Genomic DNA, 21,363 nt, shown 5'->3' with positions numbered 1-21,363 from the left:
CCACCCCTCCCTGCGTCCCCAGGCTCACCCCCTTTCAAGCTGCCCCCGCCCGCCCAGACTCCCGAGCCCGGAAGTGGATTTTGCTGCTCAGCGGAGAGGACGAGGGGGAGGGGGAAGTGCTTCCGGGGAAACGGGCCCCGGGTTGGTGTTTGTAAACTTGCCTCGTCCCGGCGGGGGCAGCGGCGGCCGCGGGGTTGGCACGGTGTGCTGGGGCCTGGAGGAGGCGCTGCGTGGCGGTGGAAACAGTGGGAGGCTGCACCTGGCAGGTAGGAGCACGCCCCAAGGAGCTGTGTCGTTCGGGCAGACGGCAGCGCTTCAGTACTTCGCAGGCCGCGGGGAGCCGCGCGGAAAGGGGGAGGGGAAGAGAGGAGGGGCGCGTGGCGAAGGGAGGGGGCTCGCCAAAGGAAGGGAAGGAACCGCGCTCGCGCGCGCACCGCCTCTAGCCTGTGCGTCCGCCCGCGTCTCTGGCCCAGGAGAGGGGGCTTGACTGAGGGAGCGCGGGCGCGAGCACGCACCTCGCGCTCCTCGACGCTTCTCCGGGTTGGTGTCGCAGGCTCAGCTCCTAGTTTCCAGTAGGGAAGGAACGCGCTGCTCCGAGCTTCGCTTCCCTGCCCTCCACCTCCGCAGGGTGTTTCTGTGCCTTCAGGCAGACTTAGAGGACGCGCACGTGTGAGCCAGCCGGGGCACACACTGTCAGTTCAGTTTCTGCATGCCACCCAGGCTCCCGTTGATGGCCCCCAAGTTTTCTGCTCCTGAGTTCTCCCGGCCTCCTATATAGAGTGCTAGTTTCCAGGGCCAGCCCACTTGGCACAAAAGCTTCACAGGGCCTCCGCCCCCTTCTTCCATGCTTAACTCAGCAAATCCAAGGGCTTGCTCCATGGCAGTGTTCCTTCATAAGACGTTCCAGTTACGTTTGCTCTTCTTGGCCGCTCCTCCTTGTCCTAGAGACCTGTTTCTTCTACGGACTTGTTAATACGCACTGTCCAGTTAATACGATTCTGACTCATAGCGACCCTATATAGGGTTTTCAAGGCTATGTCATAACGGGAACAGAAAGCCTCTTTCTCCCACAAGGTGACTAGTGGGCGTGAACTGCCAACCTTGTGTTTAGCAGTCCAGCGCTTATCTTAAAGAACCACGCAGCTACTGACGTAGGAAAAGAAACAAACACTCCTTGACTCATGATCACTTTCTGAGCTTCAGAAGCCATCCTGCAAAAAAATTCAGCCTCCTCCACCCACCCCCAGGTTACATCTGCTCTTAATGGCCTCATCTCCCTTTCTGGTTTTAGGTTTCTGAAACACATTGTGAGCCTCAATGAGAGAATTCAGCTGGAAAACCAAAACTGGAAGACTCTTTTTCCTCAGACAATAGACAAGGAGCCAAGCAGAGTCCAGGAATTCTTCGAACATCTATCTTTCATTTGGAGGACACTTAAAAAGGTCTATTTGAAAGCAAAGGCAGTTCAATATGGCAGCAGGACTGAAAGGACACAAAGGAGTTGTTACAGTGATTGGGTGACAGTTCTCCAAACAACAGTGTCTTAAGGAAAAGTGGATCAAGAAACTCCTGAACTTTGGGGTTGCATTAAGTGAGAAATCAGCATGGCTCAGGTAAAAAGCTCTAGCATCATCCTACTTCAAGATCACTGGGAAGCATGTTAGCAGTTTCACTGTTGAATGCTGCCTTAGTCAACGTATTGACCAACCCCAGTGAACCAAGCTCTGTATTAAGCGCCAGGGGGAGATCTAGAGGAAAGAAAGGAGACAGGCCACACACAGCCCCTGCCTTCAGGGAGCTTCCAGTCTCTAATGAAGGAGGTAGGCTATATTGTATCACAGGCACTGATGGGACATTTGCAAAGCAACATGTACTCGGTTTATACTTGGTACATTAAGTGCTAAGAGGCTTGAAGAAAGTCTGGTGAATGCTCTGTTTGTTTATTAGCAGGATTTTATTGAGCTGTTATTTGTAAAACATCATGTTAGGGATATAAAAATTAATTAAATTAAGACATTGTCCCTGCCCCAGCAAGCTTCCAGTCTAGTTGGCAGGGATGGGAGATAGAGAGACAGTATGTTTGTTTTTCTTTATATTCACAACACCTTGCATAGTGGCTGGCTAGTGGTAAAGACTCAGTTAATCTCTGTTGACTGAAGGAATGGTTAATAATAGAGGTAGGAATGGTTAATAATGGAGGTATGTACACTTTTAAGGAGGGAATGATTACATCTGTTTGAGCGGACAAAAGTGAGGCTTGAAGGATGCATAGACAAGCAAGCAGAAAAGGGAATTGACTGCATGGGCAGGGGCTTCGAGGCATGAGAGAACATGATGCAGCTGGGGCAACTGTCAATGGTTTGCTATTTGTGGAGCAGAGGATTTACATGCAGATAGTAGTAGAGGAGAGAGTTGTCTCTAGAGAAGGGAACACGAGACTAACTCAAGGCCGTTTATTTCTTGTTAAGGAATTAGACTTTATTCTTTAGGGACTGGGGACGTTGGAGAATGTTAAATAGCACATCAGTGTATTTAGAAGGTAATTGTCGTTGTGGGGTTGGAAGTTGGATTGGAGAAGCAAAAAGACCAGATAAGCTATTATAGTTTATATGTGTGTATGCATCCCCAAAGCTGCTCTCAGCTCTCTTCAGGGAACCTCCCCTACTAGTCTCACCAGGATGGCAAGCTGATTATGGTATAATTGGCTTTCTTCCAGCTGCCTCTGCATGCACAGCTTCCTCCTTTCCATGCAGAGCAGGAGCTCTTCGCTTTCTTCTTCCTTTGTTTGAAACACACTTCATAGCAGCTCTTGTTCTGAGAAGGCTGCCTTTTACTAATCACTAGCTTAGTGCTAGGCATTGCTACGCATTTTACATCTTCATTTAATTCTTTTCGATCCTATGAGGCTATGCTACAGTAGGCATTTTGCATTTAAGGCTTAAAGAGGTTGAGTAACATGCCCAGCATTAACACTGTTTGCAAAGGGCAGAGCTAAAATTTTTAACACTCTGAAATCCCTGAAGCAGGGAGAAGACCCTTGTCCCAGGTTATACTGATAATACGAAAAGGAATTTTTCTATAAGTCACTATTAGGACTTTGCTGATCAAGTGTTACCTTAAAAGTTTGTTTCAGTAAGAAAAGTATGATCTCTAAACCTAGCTAAGCAAGATTAGTTTGAAAACTGTAGTGATGAAAAGTGAAAATTTACTTAAACATTCCTTGTTTTAGTAGTGATTTTAACACATAAACTGAAGAAATGTGGATATAACATTGTTTTTAATGTCGTCGAGTCATTTCTGACCCATAGTGACCCTGTATATTCTGAGCAGTGACAGGTGAGCTTGAACCGCTGACCTTGCAGTTCAAATGGCTTTGCAGTCTGGTGCATTAAGCCACAGCACCACACCATACACATATGTAAATGCCTAGGGAAGTCAAGAGAAATTACATAATCAACTCCAAAATCTTTTCAAGTGGTTTAAGTTATGTATTCTTTGCAATTGACAACACTTAGGGAATTGTAAAGAGAAAAATGACCTACATTTACTAGCAAATGAGACTTGGTGTGGCGCTGTGGGTTAATGCACCAGACTGCAAAGCCATTTGAACTGCAGGATTGGTGGATCAAGCTTACCAGCTGCTCCTTGGAAACCCTCTACAGGGTTGCTATGGGTTGGAACTGACTCGATGGCACTTAACAACAACAATACTGGACATATTGGTGAGAGATCATAGAATATGCAAGGGGGCTCAAAAAGTTTGTGGAAAAAAATTCATTATCTTTCTATTTCATTTTTCCACAAACTTTTTGAAGCCTTCCCTCCTCCCCGTCCCAATATAGTTGGCACTGGTGAGGCTTGCCAACCAGAAATGGGCTCTGAAGTTGAGTACTTTGGTAAGGGAAAAAGGATGGGATCCTAGGAATCTACCATTTCAGTGGGTCAGCAATAAGACAGACCCTCAGTGACCACTCTGTTAAGGCCTAGAACTATCTCCAAAGTAAAACATAATACGTACACACTGTACTTTAGCACAGTACCAATGACATAGACACATCAATAATACAGTTAGTCTTTGAAAAACACATATGTGAACTATATGAGTCCATTTATATGCAAATTTTTAAAAAACTGATGATAATTCTCTCCAAGTGAGCAGTTTGCCTCCATTAAATTGCATATTGCAGTATGCAATTTAGTGCAGTACCTTAATTCTTGAATAACAAACACCATGGAACCCATATGAAGTGCCACTGGTGATGCTGGAAGTGCTCCCAAGAAGCAGAGAAAAGTTGTGACATTATAAGAAAAAGTTGAATTGCTTGATAGCTACCATAGATTGAGGTCTGTAGCTGTGGTTGCCTGTCACTTAAAAATAAGTGAGACCAGTATAAGGACCACTGTAAAAAAAAATTTTGTGAAGCCATCACTGCAACTACAACAGGAGGTGCAAAAATCTTGCACCTTTTTTTTTTTTTAACTTTTTATTGTTAATTGGGTGAAAGTTTACAGAGCAGGAGCCAGGAACGTTATCAGTTTTACATTCAACAAACCATACACTTCACTTCACTACCTGGTTGCAATCCCCTCCATGTACCAACATTCAACAACATTTACCTCTATTCATTTAACTATTGCACACCTCCCTGTGTTTCCCACTATCTTCATCTTTTCTCTGCTAACCTCCCTCTTTTCCCTCTTGTTGTATATTGCCTGTCATGTCACCCATATTAACATATGGCTACTCTCTAGCCCTTGAATAATCCCCCCATAACCATCATAGATTGTTTCTTGTTGTTGTTTTGTTTTTTATATCAAGAAAACCTTGTTTTTTCTTTTTTTAACCTTTTACAACATTGGTCTCATATAGTGTTTGTCATTTGTGATTGATTCATTTCACTGAGCATGATGTCCTTCAGGTTCAACTATGTCATGAAGTGTTTGACAAATTCATCTTTATTTTTCAACGTTGGCATAGTATTCCATTGTATGTATGTACCAAAGTTTGCTCAACTATTCTTCTGTTGATGGGCATTTAGGCTGTCTTCATCTTTGTGAATTGTCTTTTGAAAACAACGTATTGAAGGATCCTGTTTCCTATCCATTCTGTCTCTTGACTGGTGCGTTTAATCCATTCACATTCAGTTAGGTCAGAATTGATTGCTGTCATTTTTCTGTGTGTTGTTTTTTTGTGTGTGTGTGTTACTGCTAAAGCTTGCACTTTTTGCGAAATACGTTTTTATCTCAGATTGAAAATGCAGCTTTTTTGTGGGTGCAGCATATATAATCCAAATAATTTTAAAGATATGTGTTAATCTACTATTTAGCTTATCAGTAAGGCTTCTGGTCAACAGCAGGCTCTGAGTAGTTAATTTTTGAGGGAGTCAAAAGTTATACATGAATTTTCGACTGCCCTGGGGATAGGCACCTCTAGTTGCTGTTGTTGTTCAAGAGTCAACTATACTTTATTATTCACTTGATGTGTATTTAAATGATGAGGGACTTCATAAGAAGTCGTTAGTTCCTCGTGAGATAAGTTCATGAGAATTCTTGAAAGAAGCAGGATTTGGAAGAGTGAAACTTTTTGGCGAGAAGCCGTTTGTTTGGAGCTCGGTGTTGTGAAAGGTGATTCTATAGGATGGCAGCCTCTTTTGCCCTGTCCTGCCAGGTGACCTGACAACTTATCTCCTTTCAACTTAGGCAAGTCTTCTGGCTTGTGAAGGCCTAGCAGGTGTGAGTTTGATTCCCACTGCAGCCAGCAAGAAGATGATGCTGAGCCAGATTGCCAGCAAGCAGGCCGAGAATGGCGAGCGGGCAGGTAGCCCTGATGTGCTGAGGTGCTCGAGTCAGGTACAGCGCTTGAGTCCATTGTGGCGCCTGGGGGTCGGGTGGCCCAAGTTCTTTGCCAGGAGATGCCAAGCTTTGATTCTGCAGTGCTTCAACATAGGGACGTGGGAAAGGGGGATCCAGCTGGGAAATAAATGAATGTGACTACTTCAGAGTGCTAATGAAGATCTTTTCTCAACCTACATGCCTTAAGATTAGGGTTTATAGAGAGGAGATGATTGGGCACTCTCTCTAAGAGCTTAGGGCAGGTGGTTTACTCTCATTTATAATTGTATGCCTGAAAGCAGCATCTGGTTTCCTGTCTTGTATTCTGAGATGGACTATGAGTTTAGATTTGATTTGTATTCAAAGGGCCACCGAAAAAACAGCGATAAGTCCCGGAGCCGCAAAGATGATGACAGCTTGGCTGAGGCCTCTCATTCAAAAAAGACTGTTAAAAAGGCAGGTAATGGGGTAATCCCCAACTTGTGCAGTTGGGTTATGGGGTAATACTCCTCTTCCCCCTGTGACTCAACTTGGAACTTTCTCTAAACAATTTGGTCCTTCACAGCCAGTAAGTGTATCACCCTGATTTCATCCAGAAACTACCAGGGTGGTTGATCTTCCCACTCTGAAGGGAAAGAAGGGGATAGGCATGGGATCCTTTAGCAGAGGTCATGGCAGACTCCCTTTAAGGTCATCAGAGAGTTGGGTGTGATAAGGCAGCTTACCCACCACACCTCCAGAAGAGTGTCCCTTAATGTAAATCACTATGGGAGATGACAGCATCTTCAATCAAAATAGAAAAGCAGAGCAAGTCACAGACGGGTTCCTTTGTCCAGCAGCTTACAGAGGACACAGAGTAGATTGGTCTTCAGGAGAAAAAACCCAGAGGAATAGCCTCATGACATGCTTGGTTGTTTCCCCCAGGTGGTGGTGGTGGAACAAAATGGTTCTTTTCAAGTAAAGAGTCCCAAAAATTTTATTTGTGAACACTGCCTTGGAGCCTTTAGGAGCAGTTACCACCTCAAGAGGCACATCCTCATTCACACTGGTAAGTCTTGTCTATTTCAGAGGGGGAGAACATTGTGTTGAATGTGTGTGTATAGAGCCCTAGTTGGATTTATTTTAAAGGGTACATATTCAAAATGGAGGATAAAGATACGTGAATAAGGCAAAGAGATTGCATAGCTCTGTGTCTGGTGCTACTGGGACCAGCATCTTTGAGGTCCCTTCCCCATTTATTATAGCTTTGTTAAGTGCCATCGAGTCAATTCTGATTCATAGCGATCTGGTCTAGAGTTTCCAAGTGGTGGATGGGTTTGAATCGCTGACCTTTTGGTTAGCACTCCAGTGATTATTCTGTAGCACCACACCAGGACTCCTCAGGTGTCTACATATTGCTAAGAATTCAAGTGTCTGGGGAAATACTAGAAATGAGTTCCCTACCTTATATGCCTCCTGATACTCACTTCTCTCTCTACCTGGACCAGGTGAAAAGCCATTTGAGTGTGACATATGTGATATGCGCTTCATCCAGAAGTACCACCTGGAGCGCCACAAGCGTGTGCACAGTGGTGAAAAGCCCTACCAGTGTGAACGATGTCATCAGGTAAGGTTTCCTCAGCATCACCGCACCTCCACACAGCAGCTCCCACTCTGTGCCTTGATGGGGACTTCCTTATCCTGATACAGGTTGCACCTCAGAGTTAGGTGCAGCTTGCCATCCTTATGCAGCTGATCCCTGGTTGGGGCCATTAGAATAATCATAATAATAGTTGATGTTGTTAAGTATTGTGGAGTTGGTTCCGACTCACAACCCATGTATAGGGTTTCTGAGACTTAACCCCCTACCCTGTGCCAGACACTGTTGAACTATTTTACATAGAGTTTTTCATTTCATCTTCACAGCAACTATAAGGTAGTTGTCATTGTCCTCATTCCATATATGGGGAAATTGAGATTCACAGAGGTTCCCTTTCACAAAGACACAGCAGATAAGGTCCAGAGCCAGGTTTCAATCCAACTCAGCACTGCACTTTGGAGGCAGAGATAGAATCTCTGCCCTGGGGGGCAGTGTCTAATGTAATGAAAATGGAAAAGCCAGGACCAAAATTAGACAAGGACAAGAGATGGAATGATAATAGTTAACACTTCCAGGATGCTTTGCTAGGTAGGTCTCAAGCATTGCTCCACTTTGTCACACTTTCAAATATTCAAATCACTAGAAAGTTCCTTGACGGCAGAGACTTTGTCCTGCTGATTCTCCTCTGTATCCTCAGCACCAAGAACTGGGCCTGCCTCAAGATAAGATACTCAGTAAATTTTCAATGACTAAAGAAGCCATGCTGTGAGTAGCTCCTTCTAGCCCTGTCTTACAGATGAGTGTACCAGTTCAGGGCTGTTAGCTAACTTTTCCAAGGCCACATAGGTAGTAGTAAGTAAGTCTGGAGTTAGGAGTACTCTTTGGTTCCAGAGCTTGCATTCCTAACCACTGTGTGCTCGTGTCATCTGTGTACATAACTGAGGAAATGAGTGTGATGTGTGCCAACAGATGGCTAAATTTCTCTTGTGGGGTACTTACCCCTCCCTCTCTTCTCAGTGTTTTTCTCGGACAGATCGATTACTCAGACACAAACGGATGTGCCAAGGGTGCCAGTCGAAGACTTCCGACGGGCAGTTTTCTCTATAGGTGCAAGGGGCCCCAGGTGGTGGGAGTGATCAGAAGAATCTACTGAAGAGTACAGCCCCTCTGGTCGATGGTCCCACCACCATCCCATCTGTACCTGCCCCCCTGCAGGAAAAGTGGACCCAAGAGACCAGAAGAGTGTACCAGGGGACAGCAGCCCCAAAGCCTCAGTTCTGTAAATAACCTGAGACTATGAGTATCTTGGGGAAGTTCTCCAGCACTCCGGGGTTAGGGAACTAGTCCTTGGACCCTTGGCTGAGGTCCATAAAAGGGGGACTCAAGGTACAGGACCAAGACTGAAGTGTGACTCCCACAACCTTGGACTCCAGCTGGCAGCTGAAAAGGAAAAGATTGGGAAAGGGGTTAATTGTTTGTTTGTTTTGTTCTTGTTTTTGTGTATCCAAAAGCAATTTCAGCAGGTAAACTGTGGATACAGGTAATCTGTAGGCATAGATTGCTGGTACAAAGCAGGGACAATGGCTGGCCCAGCCCTCCCCAAAAATTGAGTTTTTAGTTGCAGTTGATCCTCAGTATTCCACAGCCCTGCACCTGTCTCCTATTTGAGGAAGAATAGGATCAGGGATGGCAGCTGAGCTTACTTTGGCTTCCTTATACACTGTGTGGGGACAAAAGGAAGAATAATGAGAGAAACAGACAAGAACTGGATCTAAGAAGAATAGATAAGTACTTCTTATTTCCTCGGGTTGAGCAAGAGTTGTGCCCATGGGTATTATAATGGCTCATGACAAACGAGTACCTGAAGGGGTCAGCTCAAGTGCCTTTTGGAGGAAACTTGGGTGGGAGTGGTCCGTAAAGCCCTTTTTCTTCTTCTTTCTGGGCAGTTGATCTTGGAGATAGTTTGTGGCTACCTCAGTGCCATTGACTCCTGAAGCTACACAGAGGTGTTGAACAGGAGTCATGGATGTCAAAATGGGTTCTCTCTTTGTGCTCTCTTAGAACAACCCAACTAATGTCCAGTGTTGGGCAACATCTGTTGAACAAACAAAGGAATTTGATGTCCCCTCACATGACTGTTATGGGTCCTGATGTGGTGCTGTGGGTTACTGCGCTGGATTGCAAAGCCTGTTTGAACTGCAAGGTCGGCAGTTCAAGCTCACCAGCCACTCCTTGGAAACCCTACACAGGGTCGCTCTGGGTCAAAACTGACTGGATGGCACTTAACAAAAACAACAACACATAACTGTTGAGTAGTAGGAACTGCTCTACCAGCCCAAGTTCTAGCACCGTATCCAGGTAGAGGAGATAGGAATCTGATCTTTTGTCCCAAAGAACAAGATCTTGGCTTCCTTTTTGGTGGCCATTCCTACCCAACAAAATTTGATTAGGGTGGATGTAGCCTGCGGAGAAAAAACTGAAGAAGCCTAATATAATGTAGGTTTTATTCTTAAAACAATATTCTTTGCTCCTTTTCACCCACACTACCACTTTTATCTAATCCAAAAAAAAATGATCAGTGTATGTGTGTGTGGCACGTGATTGTATGCTTGGACAAGATGGCATATTATTGAGCCAGCCCTTCTCAGGCCCTCAACTTTGGGGACCACAAACATAAACCAGCCTCCTCCCTCTCAAACCTGAAGAGTGCTTGAGGTCCCAGCAGGAGCTTGGTTTTAGAGGATTTTAGCAGATTGATTCAGTAGACTGGGTGGCTAAAGGCCTGAGAACATGGGTTTTCTAAAGTGTACTAAAAACCCTCTTTCTTCCTGTTAAGGAAAGGATTCTTATGGAAGGTGCTGGGGCCTGGCTGACCCCCACTGTGGACTGCCCTGACCTATAAGGGCAAAGGAACTGTCTTAGAAGTAATCATGGAGATTGAACACAAGTTGCGAGTAGAAGTCTGAGATGTCAGCCTCAAGAAGTGTGGTTTCGTTTTCCAGGAAATGTAGGGCATAGGCAGCAGCAGCAGCAGCAAACTCCTGACCCTTCTCCAGTCATCCCTCTGAGGTGTAAGCATTTCAGGAAAAAAGAAGAGAGGTAGGGGCCTTTCAGATTTTCCCTGGCAGCATCTGAGACCCATGGGGGGTGACATTGGGGAGTGGGTTTGCTGCCTTGTATTCATTCTAGCTTTATGCTGACACTCCGGGTGATGTAGTCTAGAACCTAGACCTCAGTCCTTGAATTTGTCCTGTGGTGCCTGCAAGCAGTGGCATCTTACTACATGTGAGCCAGCCCCCTTCCTTTACAGGGCCCTGATGGGGCTGCGATTTTTCTGTTTCACCCCTGGGAAGCAGGATACATTTACAAAAAAATTATCCTCCCCAAAGTGCTTTTGAAAATAGGGGGGCCTCTTGTAGTTAATCTGGGTTGTGGGGAGGTATGTATGTATGTGTGTACAAAATCACAAGAGCGATATGTGTATGAGTGAGTGAGTGTGAAATCACAGGAGTGATCTATGACCCAAAGTTTGTGAGTGTATTCTAGATCAGTGTGTGCGTGACCCTTCATACAGGTCTTGGCTTCCTGCTTAAGTGGGTGAGGGAAGGAATTGCTGGTCCATATGTGCTAAGGGCCATACCAGAACCACCCCTGCCAAGAACTGAGGTGGGAAGGGAACTCAGAAGCAAGTAGTTAGTTCACTTGTCCAGGTGCTGATGTTGTAGGGCAATGGATGTGTCAGGTGAACAGACAAATGGGTAAAAGGAGTGATTTAAGGCCCACAGGGCCCAGGAGCCCTACCATTACCCCAGGGAAACCACAGACTTAAAGACCTCTGCAAAGGCTCCTAGGTCTAATGCCCCACCCCTCCTGCAGGGGTGGGGCCCAGCACTGGAAAGATGCCTCAGGTGTGTTTGGAGTGAGGGGGAGGGAACATAGGGCAGGCTCTCAGGAGACCAGGTTGTGGAATTTGGGGACCTGGAAAACAGTATTCCCAGTTTCCAGGTGGGCTGTTGCCCTAGGCCCTGCCAGCCCTGCCCTTCCCAGTACCCCAAGTCTTTTCTGTCCACCCTCCAACAGCTTCTTACCACTTTGCTACTGATCGGACCCCATGGCTTGAAATGAGAGGGTTAAATGAGAAATGGAGTCTCACCACAACTTTTAACCCTCACACCCAAATGCTCTTCGCCTCTGCTGTGGCCCGGGGGCTTCTATCTTCAGCAATTCCCTCTACCTTTCTCTCTCTCTTTTTTTTTTTTTTTTAATATACTTATTTTGCTATTGGGGGATGGGAATATCAAATGAACAAGAACACTTTTAAAGGTAGTTTTTATAAGATGTTATAAACTTGTATCTTTTTACCATTAAAGTGCAGTGTATGTTCCTTCGTGATATATTTAGGATATTTAAATAAAAAGAAAATGGGGATTTTCTACATATTATCTTCTTTTTTTTTTGAAAAAATAGTCTTTGGGGAAGCTTTTTCACCGGGACCAGAGTGGTTTTCGAATTTCATCTCTGCAAGTATGGCCACCACACAACTTTGAGCACCCTATAGACCAGTTTTAAAGCTGTTTCCTACTCCACAGAGGAGCAAAAACTAGAAGTAAAGAACATCCATGCTGAACAAGAGAAAAAACGTGTACAGCCAGACCAAATGAAGCAAGAGGCGAGCAAATGCAGTGTTTCTCCATGTGTGGCTTGTGGTCATCCTGCATCAGAGTTACCTGGGAAGTGAATTGAGCGCCTCCATGCTCTGGTGGCTGAACCGACTCCACTGCACATCACTACCATGCCCTGGTGGCTAAAGAAGAAATAAATGGGGCCTTCCTGAGGCCCAGGCTAACCAGCCTGTTTTGGCTTTGGTGGTGGTGGTTAAGTGCTCTCGAGTCAGTTCTGCCTATAGTGACCTGGTATAGGGTTTTCAGGAAGTGGCTGAGAGGTAGGGTAAAGCAAGATGACAGCTGAGGTCTGAGATAAGAATCTTTATTGTACAGTTGGGTCAGGGGAACCTCTACTCCTTGTGAGGTAGGAAAGCAGGGCTCAGCAGCAAAAGGCAGTCCTGGAGTATCACTGAAAATAAGGTAAAACTGCCCTTTGGCAATGGATAACCCCCCAAGGCTGCTGCCTGGCAGACCCACCATCACACACAATTGCCATTGTCCTCCCAAAGAAGAGCTCCAGGGAATGTCCCTCTCCCATTCAGGAAGGAGGACTTTCTTTTTCTTGAAAGTGGGGGTTGATGGTAGTTGTGATGGCGCTTTTGTAGAGAGGATTGTTGTCCTAGGAAAAGAGGTTGGACATTATAAGGAAAAGTCCCAGGATTCCTCATCCCATTTAGTCCTAAAAGGCCAGTCTAGAACTTGAGCAGGACCCTAGTTACTACTGACAAAGCTAACGGGTGAATCAGAGAAGTAAAGGTAAACGTGCAGAGGAAGGACAGACCCAGGTGAACATGGCCTAGATAGCGGGGAGTAAGGCCTGGGAATGGGGTATGGCAGCAGAAAGCAAGAAAGAGATCCAACCAAGGAAAGCAAGTGAATCCAGCCCAGAGGGATAGGAGGTAGAGTCTCCTCACCTCCTTCCAATTAAGTTGTTGCTGTTCCTTCTCAAAGCGACTGTATTCCCGGCGGTCATAAATTTCTACTGAGATCCGGTAAGCCAGGACCAGCCCTAGTCCCACTGCCACGATGCCCCCTACACATCCTAGCACAATGGCCTGGGTATGGTCTTTTTCCTCTATTAGCGAGAAACGGGACACAAAAGTTTGAGTGCTGGGGCATAGGGCATGCTGTACCTGGCCTCATCTAGCCTCCCCAGCTCAGCCTGGCATTAAAAAGTAAAGGGAACTTAACAGAATCCAAAGTTAGACTCAGGGCCCAGGCCGTTTGCTTTGTGACTCAGTATTGCTTCAACTCCTAACTTGGTTTCCATTCTCTCTCCTTCAGAGTTCGCAGTCTCTGCCTAGCAAACATGCAGGGCTCCATTTGGCATGCCCACAGCATCTCCACCCCTCACTTACTTTCTTGGAGTCTCACTCTCAGCATAACCCTGCCATCGGCCTTCTCCACCATGAAGAAGAATAATTGGTTGTCCTGGGTTCTCTCTTTGCACCAGCCATCGTCCAGGATAGGAGCCAAAGCCAGAGTCACATTGACATGTTTACAAGCCAGGCTGCAGTTTTTGGCCAGGGTGTCAGTCATAAAGGCCCAGCACTCTGCACAGCCCCTGCCCAACAGACACCAAGAAGTTATCAGCTGGGCTGCTGTCCCCATTGGTCCTTGCCTCCACATGCATAAAGAAAAGCAGGAGTGCTTAACATTCCCAAAGATGCAAGACCTGCGACCTCACCTATGCGTCTCACAGGATGTGTTGCAGCTTGAGCACTGGTCACATAGAGCACCATAGTAGCTGCTGTTGCACTGGCAGTGGTTACATATGCATTGTCCATTCCCACTGCAGATACCTCCTTTAGGACTGATGCAGTTGTCCACAGCTGTGCTGCACTCACAGGCTTTGCCCGTGTAATTGGCATTGCATATACACACTCCACATTGGCAGCGGCCAGAGTCTGGGCAGAACCATGAACAGAGTGACCACCATATTCCCCACACACAATTAAGCATCACATGCCACTATAACTCTCTCAAATTGACCTAGTCCTCATGTAGGCCTGTGCACCCAATTCCTCTGTGCTAAATATATCCAGAAACTTTGAACTTGCTCAGAGTACTATAAAGCTCTTTGAGCCAAAATATCCCTGGGAAAGACTCTTGGAGAAGCAGTCTCTGACCCGTTCCTCCTCACAAAGTTTCTAAGTACCTCCACAGAGACGGCCCTTGTGCCGCTCACAGCTGGCATCATCACACTCGCATAGGTGTCCAGAATTATGTCCACTGCAGCTACAGCGTCCACACTGGCACCGTCCCCTCCCACTGCACAGAGGGCCTGTCCCATTAGGGGCCTGGCACCCAGCTTCCAGATTTGAGGTGGACATCTCAGCCTCAGAACACTCACAGAGCCGACCAAGACGCCCAGGGACACAACTGGGGGGGAGAATAAAAATGGTGGGAGAAAGTTAAGTCACGGAATTCAACCATCTCTTAATCTGTCTTCCCTCCCCGCTGCCAAACACACTGCCATTAAGTCTATTCTGACTGACAGTGGCCCTAGAGGATGGAGTAGAACTGCTCCATGGGATTTCTGAGTCTGCAGACCTTCGTGGGCACAGACTGCCGCCTCTAAAGCCAAGTTCCCACAAGAAAGGAAATCAACACTTGACTGAAGGGATGCTGGAGAATGGGAGCACCAAGGGGTAAAAGAGCAAAGAGTTAGGGGAATTCTGCTCTAGAGGAGAGTATGGGCACATCTGGGAGAATGTGGTTCGTTTGCTGGGAGTCACCTGCACACCCCACACTGCAGTTGCCCCTGGCCATCACTGCAGTAGGGAGCCTGAGGCTGGTTGTCACTACAATTACAATCACACAGTGTAGACAGCTCCACAGTCAGCTCCTCTGAGAAGCCAAGAGCCCGAAACTTCAGAAATTGGGGCTCTTCAAAGCAGCTGGTGGTTCGGAGAGTAATCGAGAAATTCACCTGAGGACAGTGTGGACATGAGTCAGACTAAAATTACATACACACACACACACCAGCTCCACTGATCATCCAGAACCTTTACTAAGGGTTAGGATCCTGTTAACACCTGTCTGCCAGAGACATGCTCCAAAGAGCTGCCTCCCATGGAGGACTAACCCCATCTTTTCCCGCCTGCTTCAGTTCCCCACTCCTACTCAGTCTACAAAATCACCCACAACTCTCACCATCTGGTTGATTTGGACATCATTGCACTGGCCCTGGTTCCCAGCGTCACCCTCCTTCCCAGAACAATGGGATTCGTAAGAGATGTGGACCCCAGGAAGAGGTGAAACGTGTTTAAGGGTCACAGTGGATGACAGGTTCTGTGGAAAGACAAGGAATGAGTAAACACAAAGTAAACCTCCAAAAAATTTTAAAAAGTGGTTGATTCTGACAAGGCGAGCCCATGTGCAGAAGAGTAAAACTGTGCTTAGCAGGGTTTTCATGGCTGTAGCCCTTTCAGAAACGGGCTTTTCTTCTGAACCAACTCTGAGTGGGTTCAAGCTGTCACAAATTAATTGAACGTTGAACCAATTGCTCCACCCAGGAATCCTTATGTTCTTTCTGGCAACTCCAAATTCTGCCAGAACCTTGCCCTTCAACTGCTTAGGAGTTTCTTCCACTCTGCCCAGGGAGGAGTCGTTTCCAGAGGAAGTAGCTGTGCAGACTGAGCAGAGTACATGGGGATCCTGGAAAGCCTGAACCCAGTACTTCAGTGTAGCTGCAAGCAAGAGCCTAATAAAGGTCAAGGGTGACTAGACACTAATGTATACTAATCACGATAGTCAAGCTCCAAGTCAGGACATAAAACTGGTGTATAGACAAGGTTGGTCCTTGGAAATTTGATACTTCTCAAATTTTTTTGCCATGGATTTAGGACATCGTCCCTGCCATCAAGTTCCTGGGTGGCACAAAAAGCATTCTGCTACTAACCAAAAACAAGGTTGGAGGTTTCAGTCTACCTAGAGGTGCCCTGGAAATAAGGAGCTCTGGTAGTTAGCATAGTGGTTACAAATTGGGCTGCGAACCACAGGTCAGTTCGAAACTACCAGCTGTTCCACAGGAGAAAGATGAGGCTTTCTGCTCCCATAAAGATTTACAGCCTTGGAAACCCTGTACAGGGTCACTAAGACTTGGAACTGACTCCATGGCACATAACCACCATCACCAACCTACTTCTGAAAGATCACAGCCATAAAAATCCTATGGCACACAGTTCTACTCTGACACACATGGACGCTCTGTGAGTTGGAATCAATTCAGCCACAACTGGTCTGGTCTCTGTTATCAAGAAACTTAGTCTTCAAGAAACCTGAACTTTCATGTTTCCTTTCATCTGTAAAAGTCTATGGCTTATTGAAAGTAGGCTCCAGGTCCCACAGTCTGTGTATGGACTGATCCTGAAAGCAAATGCCACCCCTTTCATTTGTGAACTGTGTGGCCTTGAAATGGGGCAAATTACTTAGCCTCCTTGGGTCTATTTTTCTGTCTCTAAAACGGGGATGACTATAGTTACCAAGCAGAAGTTTAGGTTGAATTAAATGAGATAACACAGGACATGCACTTAGGACAGTGCTTGGCATGAAATAAAGGTTCAATGAACATTTCCTTCCTTATCCAGAGTATGGCTCCATGCTTTGTACATAATAGACATTTAAGGCTTATAAATGTAAGACTGAATGAGTGAGCTATTAATGACAGTCACATGCAAATAGTAGGTGGGAGCTGTGGAGGGTTAAATAAAAAATGATCATTCCCCTCTTAGTTCTGGCATATACCTGTCCCATCTGGAGCCCCAGTGCCCACCCTCACCACTCTCCTCACACCTCGGACCCTCACATTATAAGCGTCCACGATGAGCTGCAGCACATTGCTGGAGTTCTCACTCAGCTCCCCGACTGTGGATTTAGGAATCAATTTACTCAGCTCCTGGATTAAGAGGAATAGAGGGAAAAGGATGGGTCACAGCTCTACAGAGATAGGCCTCGGGTCTGGGAGGAGGGCATATGGGGAAAGAATGGGTCTTTGAAGAAACTGAGGAAGGTTGGGGGTTCAGGCACTCAGACAGCTCTAACCTGGTAGACAGGCAGGGTGGCACTGGTGACAGCAAAGATGGGCTGGATATTTGCTGCAGAGAGGGCTTGAGCTACCTGACCCACAGAGGGGTAGTCCTGGAAAGAGAGAATTGGGGACAGTATGAGCACCAGAAGTCTCACAAACAAACAAGGTGTTCTCAGCCCAGGGCATCCATGAACCAAGGTTCTATTAGTAAGAAGAGCTCTGGAGATTTGGGCAGGAACAGGGAGTTGGGGTGGGGGAGGGATGACACAGGCTTCCAGTGTGAGCAGATGGGGAGACATGGAGAGGAGGAACTCCTTGGAAACACAGCAAGGTGGTCACCAGGGAGGAGGGGGGTTCTGGGAGGAGAGGAGGTGTGGATGGGATGAGGAGTGGGGTGAAAACGGAACTCACAAACTCTGGGCTACGACTATAAAGACCATTGCTATCCAAGTGGCAGCGTCCATCGTTGGGTCTGAAAATGCCACCCAATTTCCCATCCCCAGCTGTGTGGAATGTGTCATCTGAGGTGAACACCAGCAGCCGGGACACGTTTTTCCAGCCAATCTGCTCCTGGGGTGGGATGGAGGGTAGTCTGTGTACTTGGGCACAACCTTCAAGCCATCCCTGTCATCTCTAAGTGCCAAAGATTTATTTGGCCAGCCTTGTTCTGAGTCATGCCTGTCTCCAGCTCCCTGCTTCTCCATGCTCTCCCCAGCCTTCCAGTGAATTGGAAAAACATGCTTTGTCCTGAAGATACTTTATTCTAATCTATCAAGAAATCATGAACGTAAATATGTAAACCTATGATGACTAAGATATGAATGACACCTCCTCATTTATGAATTACACAACATAGGTGGTAGTCCTGGACTCAAATGGTTCTCCAGGCTCAGATCCCATTCCACCTCCTCACCTGGCAGACTGCAGCCTGCAAAATGGCGTCAAAGCCACCCTCAGGCAGGTCCAGGTTGCCGGACACATTCTGGAGCCCCACCTCCCGCTCGAAGACCTTTGCCTCATTCGTCAGGGACAGCACATGGTGAAAGCTGAAGGGCGGTTGGCAGGGCTCAAGTCTGGTGGGACAGGGATGGCGCAACTTGGAAGGCACTGTGCTCACGAAGGGCAGTACTGTTTTATCCACGAAGGAGCCAAAGCCTGGGTAGGGGTGGGGACATGAAAACTGCCAGAAGTCACTGGGCAGCAGCCAGGTGGAAGGGGTCACTACTGAAGACTCAGAAGAAGAGAAGAGCCAATGGGAAGGTGAGGGAGTGGTCATAAAGGAGATGATGGAAAAGGGGCTCCAGGACGGCAGAGCAAAGAGGTAAGACCACCACCCAGGGTGTAGGACAGGGCAGGGGAACTTCCTGAAGGATAAGGGAGGAAAAGGTGAGAGTGTAGGATGTAGGAGCAGCACAAAGCAAAAGGAGATTTTGAATAGAGGAGAGGTGAAGGCAGAATGTGGAGTCTGGGGCGATGGCATCTAAGGCCTTGTACCAGAGACACCGCTGAGAAAGTGGCATCAGGGTACATTCAAGTTGGTAGGCCAACAGTAACTGTCTGACCTGGGTAACTGTCTGAACGCAGCCTCTCCAGACTTTGAATCTCAGTTATGACAGATAAAATTAGGGGTCATACAGTCTCAGAGTAAATCTCCTTCACCTCTGACCTCAGCGATGGGATGGATGTCTTGGGGAGAGATGCCAGAACCTGTGGCCTAGCCAAGCCTGAGAGACGCTGCGTGAGGGCAGGTTGGGGCCCTTGTGTGTCTAGTTGTCAGAGGGGAAGGCTTCAGTTTAAGTTAGTTCAATGATAAGGGCTGGCAGGGTGGGGACAGCTCCTAGCTCACCAATGCGCACGGAATGGGTGACCTTCTGCAGCCTGAGCAGCAGGTCGTGCCCCAGCTGGCGCACAATCTCCAAGTCGTCCTTCATGGAGTAGCTCAGGTCCATGAGATAGTACAGATCCACAGGGTATCCCTCTGCCCGGCGGAAGCGAACCTGGAGTCGCTGTGGTTCTCCTGAAGGTAGGTAAGGAAGGGAGGAGTCCATGAGTACGTCCAGAGCGAGGAGCTTTTAGAACCCAGTTTACACCTCTGCCATACCTGCAGCCCTAACTCACCCGGTCGTAGTGTGACCCGGACCCGCTGTGGCGCCAGCTGGATGGTCCCTTCCCCATGAATGCCCTGGCTGAACGGGTGGTCCTCCAGCACCTCCTGCCGACTGCGGGGCTCCTCCAACTCTTCTAAAGGACAGCCCCGGTCCAGCAGCTCTTTTCGCCCAGCGCAGCGCCTTGCCTCCGCCTCCCCAGAGGCGGTGAAGTTCTAAGTAGTGGAGACACATCAGGACTGCTCCCCATATACACACACCACACATACACACAAACCACCCCTGAGTTCCGGGGCCACTTCTGATCCTTCCTTTCTCAGTCAACTCCCTGAGCCCTTAGATATCCTTGATCCCCTGTTCTTTCCCCCTGTAAGAACTCCATTTCTATAGAACTACCACTCTCCTAGCCTTATCTTGACTCCCCTTTTACCAGCCACCCACCTTTGCCCTCCCCCTAGGGCCACAGACTTCCGGTTGAGATATCAGAGACCTCACTACCACTCAAAAAAGGAAAAGTTTAGCCTGTAGTCCAATCTCGTCTACATTTTCAGGGTGAAAGGGGTTGGATTAAGATACTTCAGTTGCCTGGGAAGAGGAAGAGGGGACAAAAAGGGAGACCCCTTCACACACACACACACACACACACACCATGTGTCTGGCACCCCTGGGACAGACTGGGAAGCCACAGGGGAAGGAAATGGTTAGAGCGGAAATGGTTAGATCATCTTCTCAGCCTGGGTGCCAACCTCTGGTTTGGGGATTGGAGGAGGCAGATTGCTCCAAAAGGCATGACTCCCCTCCCCCAGCCTGGTACCTCCACCTCTCAGCCTCCATCCTTCCATCCTTCTGTGTGCCTTTTTCCTGGGCCCTCTCAGCTCTGTAACTGTGCCTCCTTGAGTGTGTGCCATCTCTTATCTTGGTGCCTGCACTAACCTAACTACCCATGTTCCTGTGATAGGGACTGTTCTGTCCCCCAGCTCCAGCTTGGACAGCCATTATGTCTTGCCACTTAGTCAGCCAGGTAGCCAGGGAAAGAGATACTTCCTCTGCAATACCCTTCTCAGCTACTCACTCCCCATTTGGGATCGTTGGAGGGGGAAGGGGGGGGACTCAAAACTTTCCCCTCAAGCCCACAGGCTTCCCCCACCTCCACCTCCACCCCCACCCAAGGACATAATTCCCCAAGCACAGATTTTAAAATCCAACCACATGTACATGCACAACAGGTTCCGCCAATTACTATACACAAACATGAATTCCCACAAGTACTTACTTCCTCCACCTTCAGGGCCCTACACCCTTTCCAAGTGTCCACAAATACACAGTCCCAGAAATAAGCTTACATGCTCAGGAGCCTTGCATGCCCCCAACACACACACACAGAAGTCCTATGTGCACAAGCTCAATCCCATACAGGGCTGTGGAGTGCACCCAGAAAATGACACACATGCTCACACCATCATGCATGGGAGCCTTGCTTCCACATACATCCAGGCTACAAACATAGACATAAACGGACACATCTTACCAGTTGCTTGCACCACGCACAGGTGGGATGTGAGAGGATGCACTCCTTGCAGGAGGGGGCTGGCTGGCAGGACCCCGTCTTATGCAGGTCAGGATTCCTCTGTTCTGTGGCCTCACCTCTGCTCAGGGCCAGCAGGAACCCCAAAACCATTGACAAAGCCACCATGGCCTGTCATAGGATATAAAGGGGAACATATAACTCTTCAGGGTAGACCCACAAGCTCTCAGCCCTCTAAACTTAGACTGTGGTTGTCACTCTCAAAACTTTACCTCATGGGAAATTTCTACTTGAAAGGACTCGCAGACCAGCCTGAAGCGGCTAGAAGAACAGAAAATACTTCTTGAAAGAAAGACCGACAGGAACAATACAAAATAATATAGGCAGACCAACTGATTACTACAAGAACAAGCAAGTTGCTCGCCCAGGAGACATCAAGCTGCGAGCTAAGCCCTACACCGTTCAATAAACTCCTGTGAACCCTGGTGGAGACCTGGTTGGCCAGCAGTGTGGCAAGACCTGGGGACTCTCGACCCAGAGTCAGTGACATAGCCACAGAAGACTAGAGTGGAGAGTGAAGCATCCAGCTGATAAGAAGAGAGGGCATATGCACAAGAACACCCACA

General features: G+C 47.5%; 2 protein-coding genes across 2 annotated transcripts; one reads left to right on the top strand and one right to left on the bottom strand.

Annotated features, from left to right (window-relative positions):
- The first annotated feature begins 128 nt into the window (after window positions 1-128).
- On the top strand, window positions 129-9,545 carry ZNF740 (zinc finger protein 740). The gene is made up of 7 exons (XM_006869976.1): window positions 129-266; window positions 1,292-1,613; window positions 5,701-5,850; window positions 6,199-6,288; window positions 6,757-6,880; window positions 7,320-7,438; window positions 8,429-9,545. Exons 2-7 carry the CDS (start codon window positions 1,605-1,607, stop codon window positions 8,516-8,518), a joined length of 582 nt encoding a protein of 193 aa, XP_006870038.1. The 5' UTR covers window positions 129-266; window positions 1,292-1,604; the 3' UTR covers window positions 8,519-9,545.
- Window positions 9,546-12,613: 3,068 nt separating this feature from the next.
- ITGB7 (integrin, beta 7) lies at window positions 12,614-20,905 on the bottom strand. Its single transcript, XM_006870124.1, has 14 exons — window positions 20,741-20,905; window positions 19,226-19,427; window positions 18,954-19,124; window positions 18,021-18,262; window positions 17,519-17,677; window positions 17,122-17,217; window positions 16,886-16,975; window positions 15,232-15,369; window positions 14,814-15,007; window positions 14,234-14,457; window positions 13,763-13,982; window positions 13,434-13,639; window positions 12,990-13,150; window positions 12,614-12,694 (listed from the first exon to the last, which is right to left on the bottom strand). The coding sequence occupies exons 1-14, from the start codon at window positions 20,903-20,905 to the stop codon at window positions 12,614-12,616; spliced, it is 2,349 nt and encodes a 782-aa protein (XP_006870186.1).
- Between the last annotated feature and the right edge of the window lie 458 nt (window positions 20,906-21,363).

This window comes from Chrysochloris asiatica, unplaced genomic scaffold, assembly GCF_000296735.1.
Source record: "Chrysochloris asiatica unplaced genomic scaffold, ChrAsi1.0 scaffold00138, whole genome shotgun sequence".
In the NCBI taxonomy this organism is placed as follows: Eukaryota; Metazoa; Chordata; class Mammalia; order Afrosoricida; family Chrysochloridae; genus Chrysochloris; species Chrysochloris asiatica.
Note: the sequence above shows the minus strand (reverse complement) of the source record. Positions and strands in the feature narration are given on the sequence as shown.

Excerpts from the sequence above, each read along its gene's own strand:
- ZNF740 (XM_006869976.1), top strand. Across the intron at positions 5,851-6,198 it reads TGCTGAGGTGCTCGAGTCAG|GGCCACCGAAAAAACAGCGA; the intron begins GTACAGCGCTTG and ends TTGTATTCAAAG. Across the intron at positions 7,439-8,428 it reads AGTGTGAACGATGTCATCAG|TGTTTTTCTCGGACAGATCG; the intron begins GTAAGGTTTCCT and ends CTCTCTTCTCAG.
- ITGB7 (XM_006870124.1), bottom strand. The coding sequence starts at position 20,905 with ATGGTGGCTTTGTCAATGGTTTTGGGGTTCCTGCTGGCCCTGAGCAGA. Across the intron at positions 15,008-15,231 it reads ATGTCCAAATCAACCAGATG|GTGAATTTCTCGATTACTCT; the intron begins GTGAGAGTTGTG and ends CACTGTCCTCAG. Across the intron at positions 14,458-14,813 it reads CTGCAGTGTGGGGTGTGCAG|TTGTGTCCCTGGGCGTCTTG; the intron begins GTGACTCCCAGC and ends TCTCCCCCCCAG.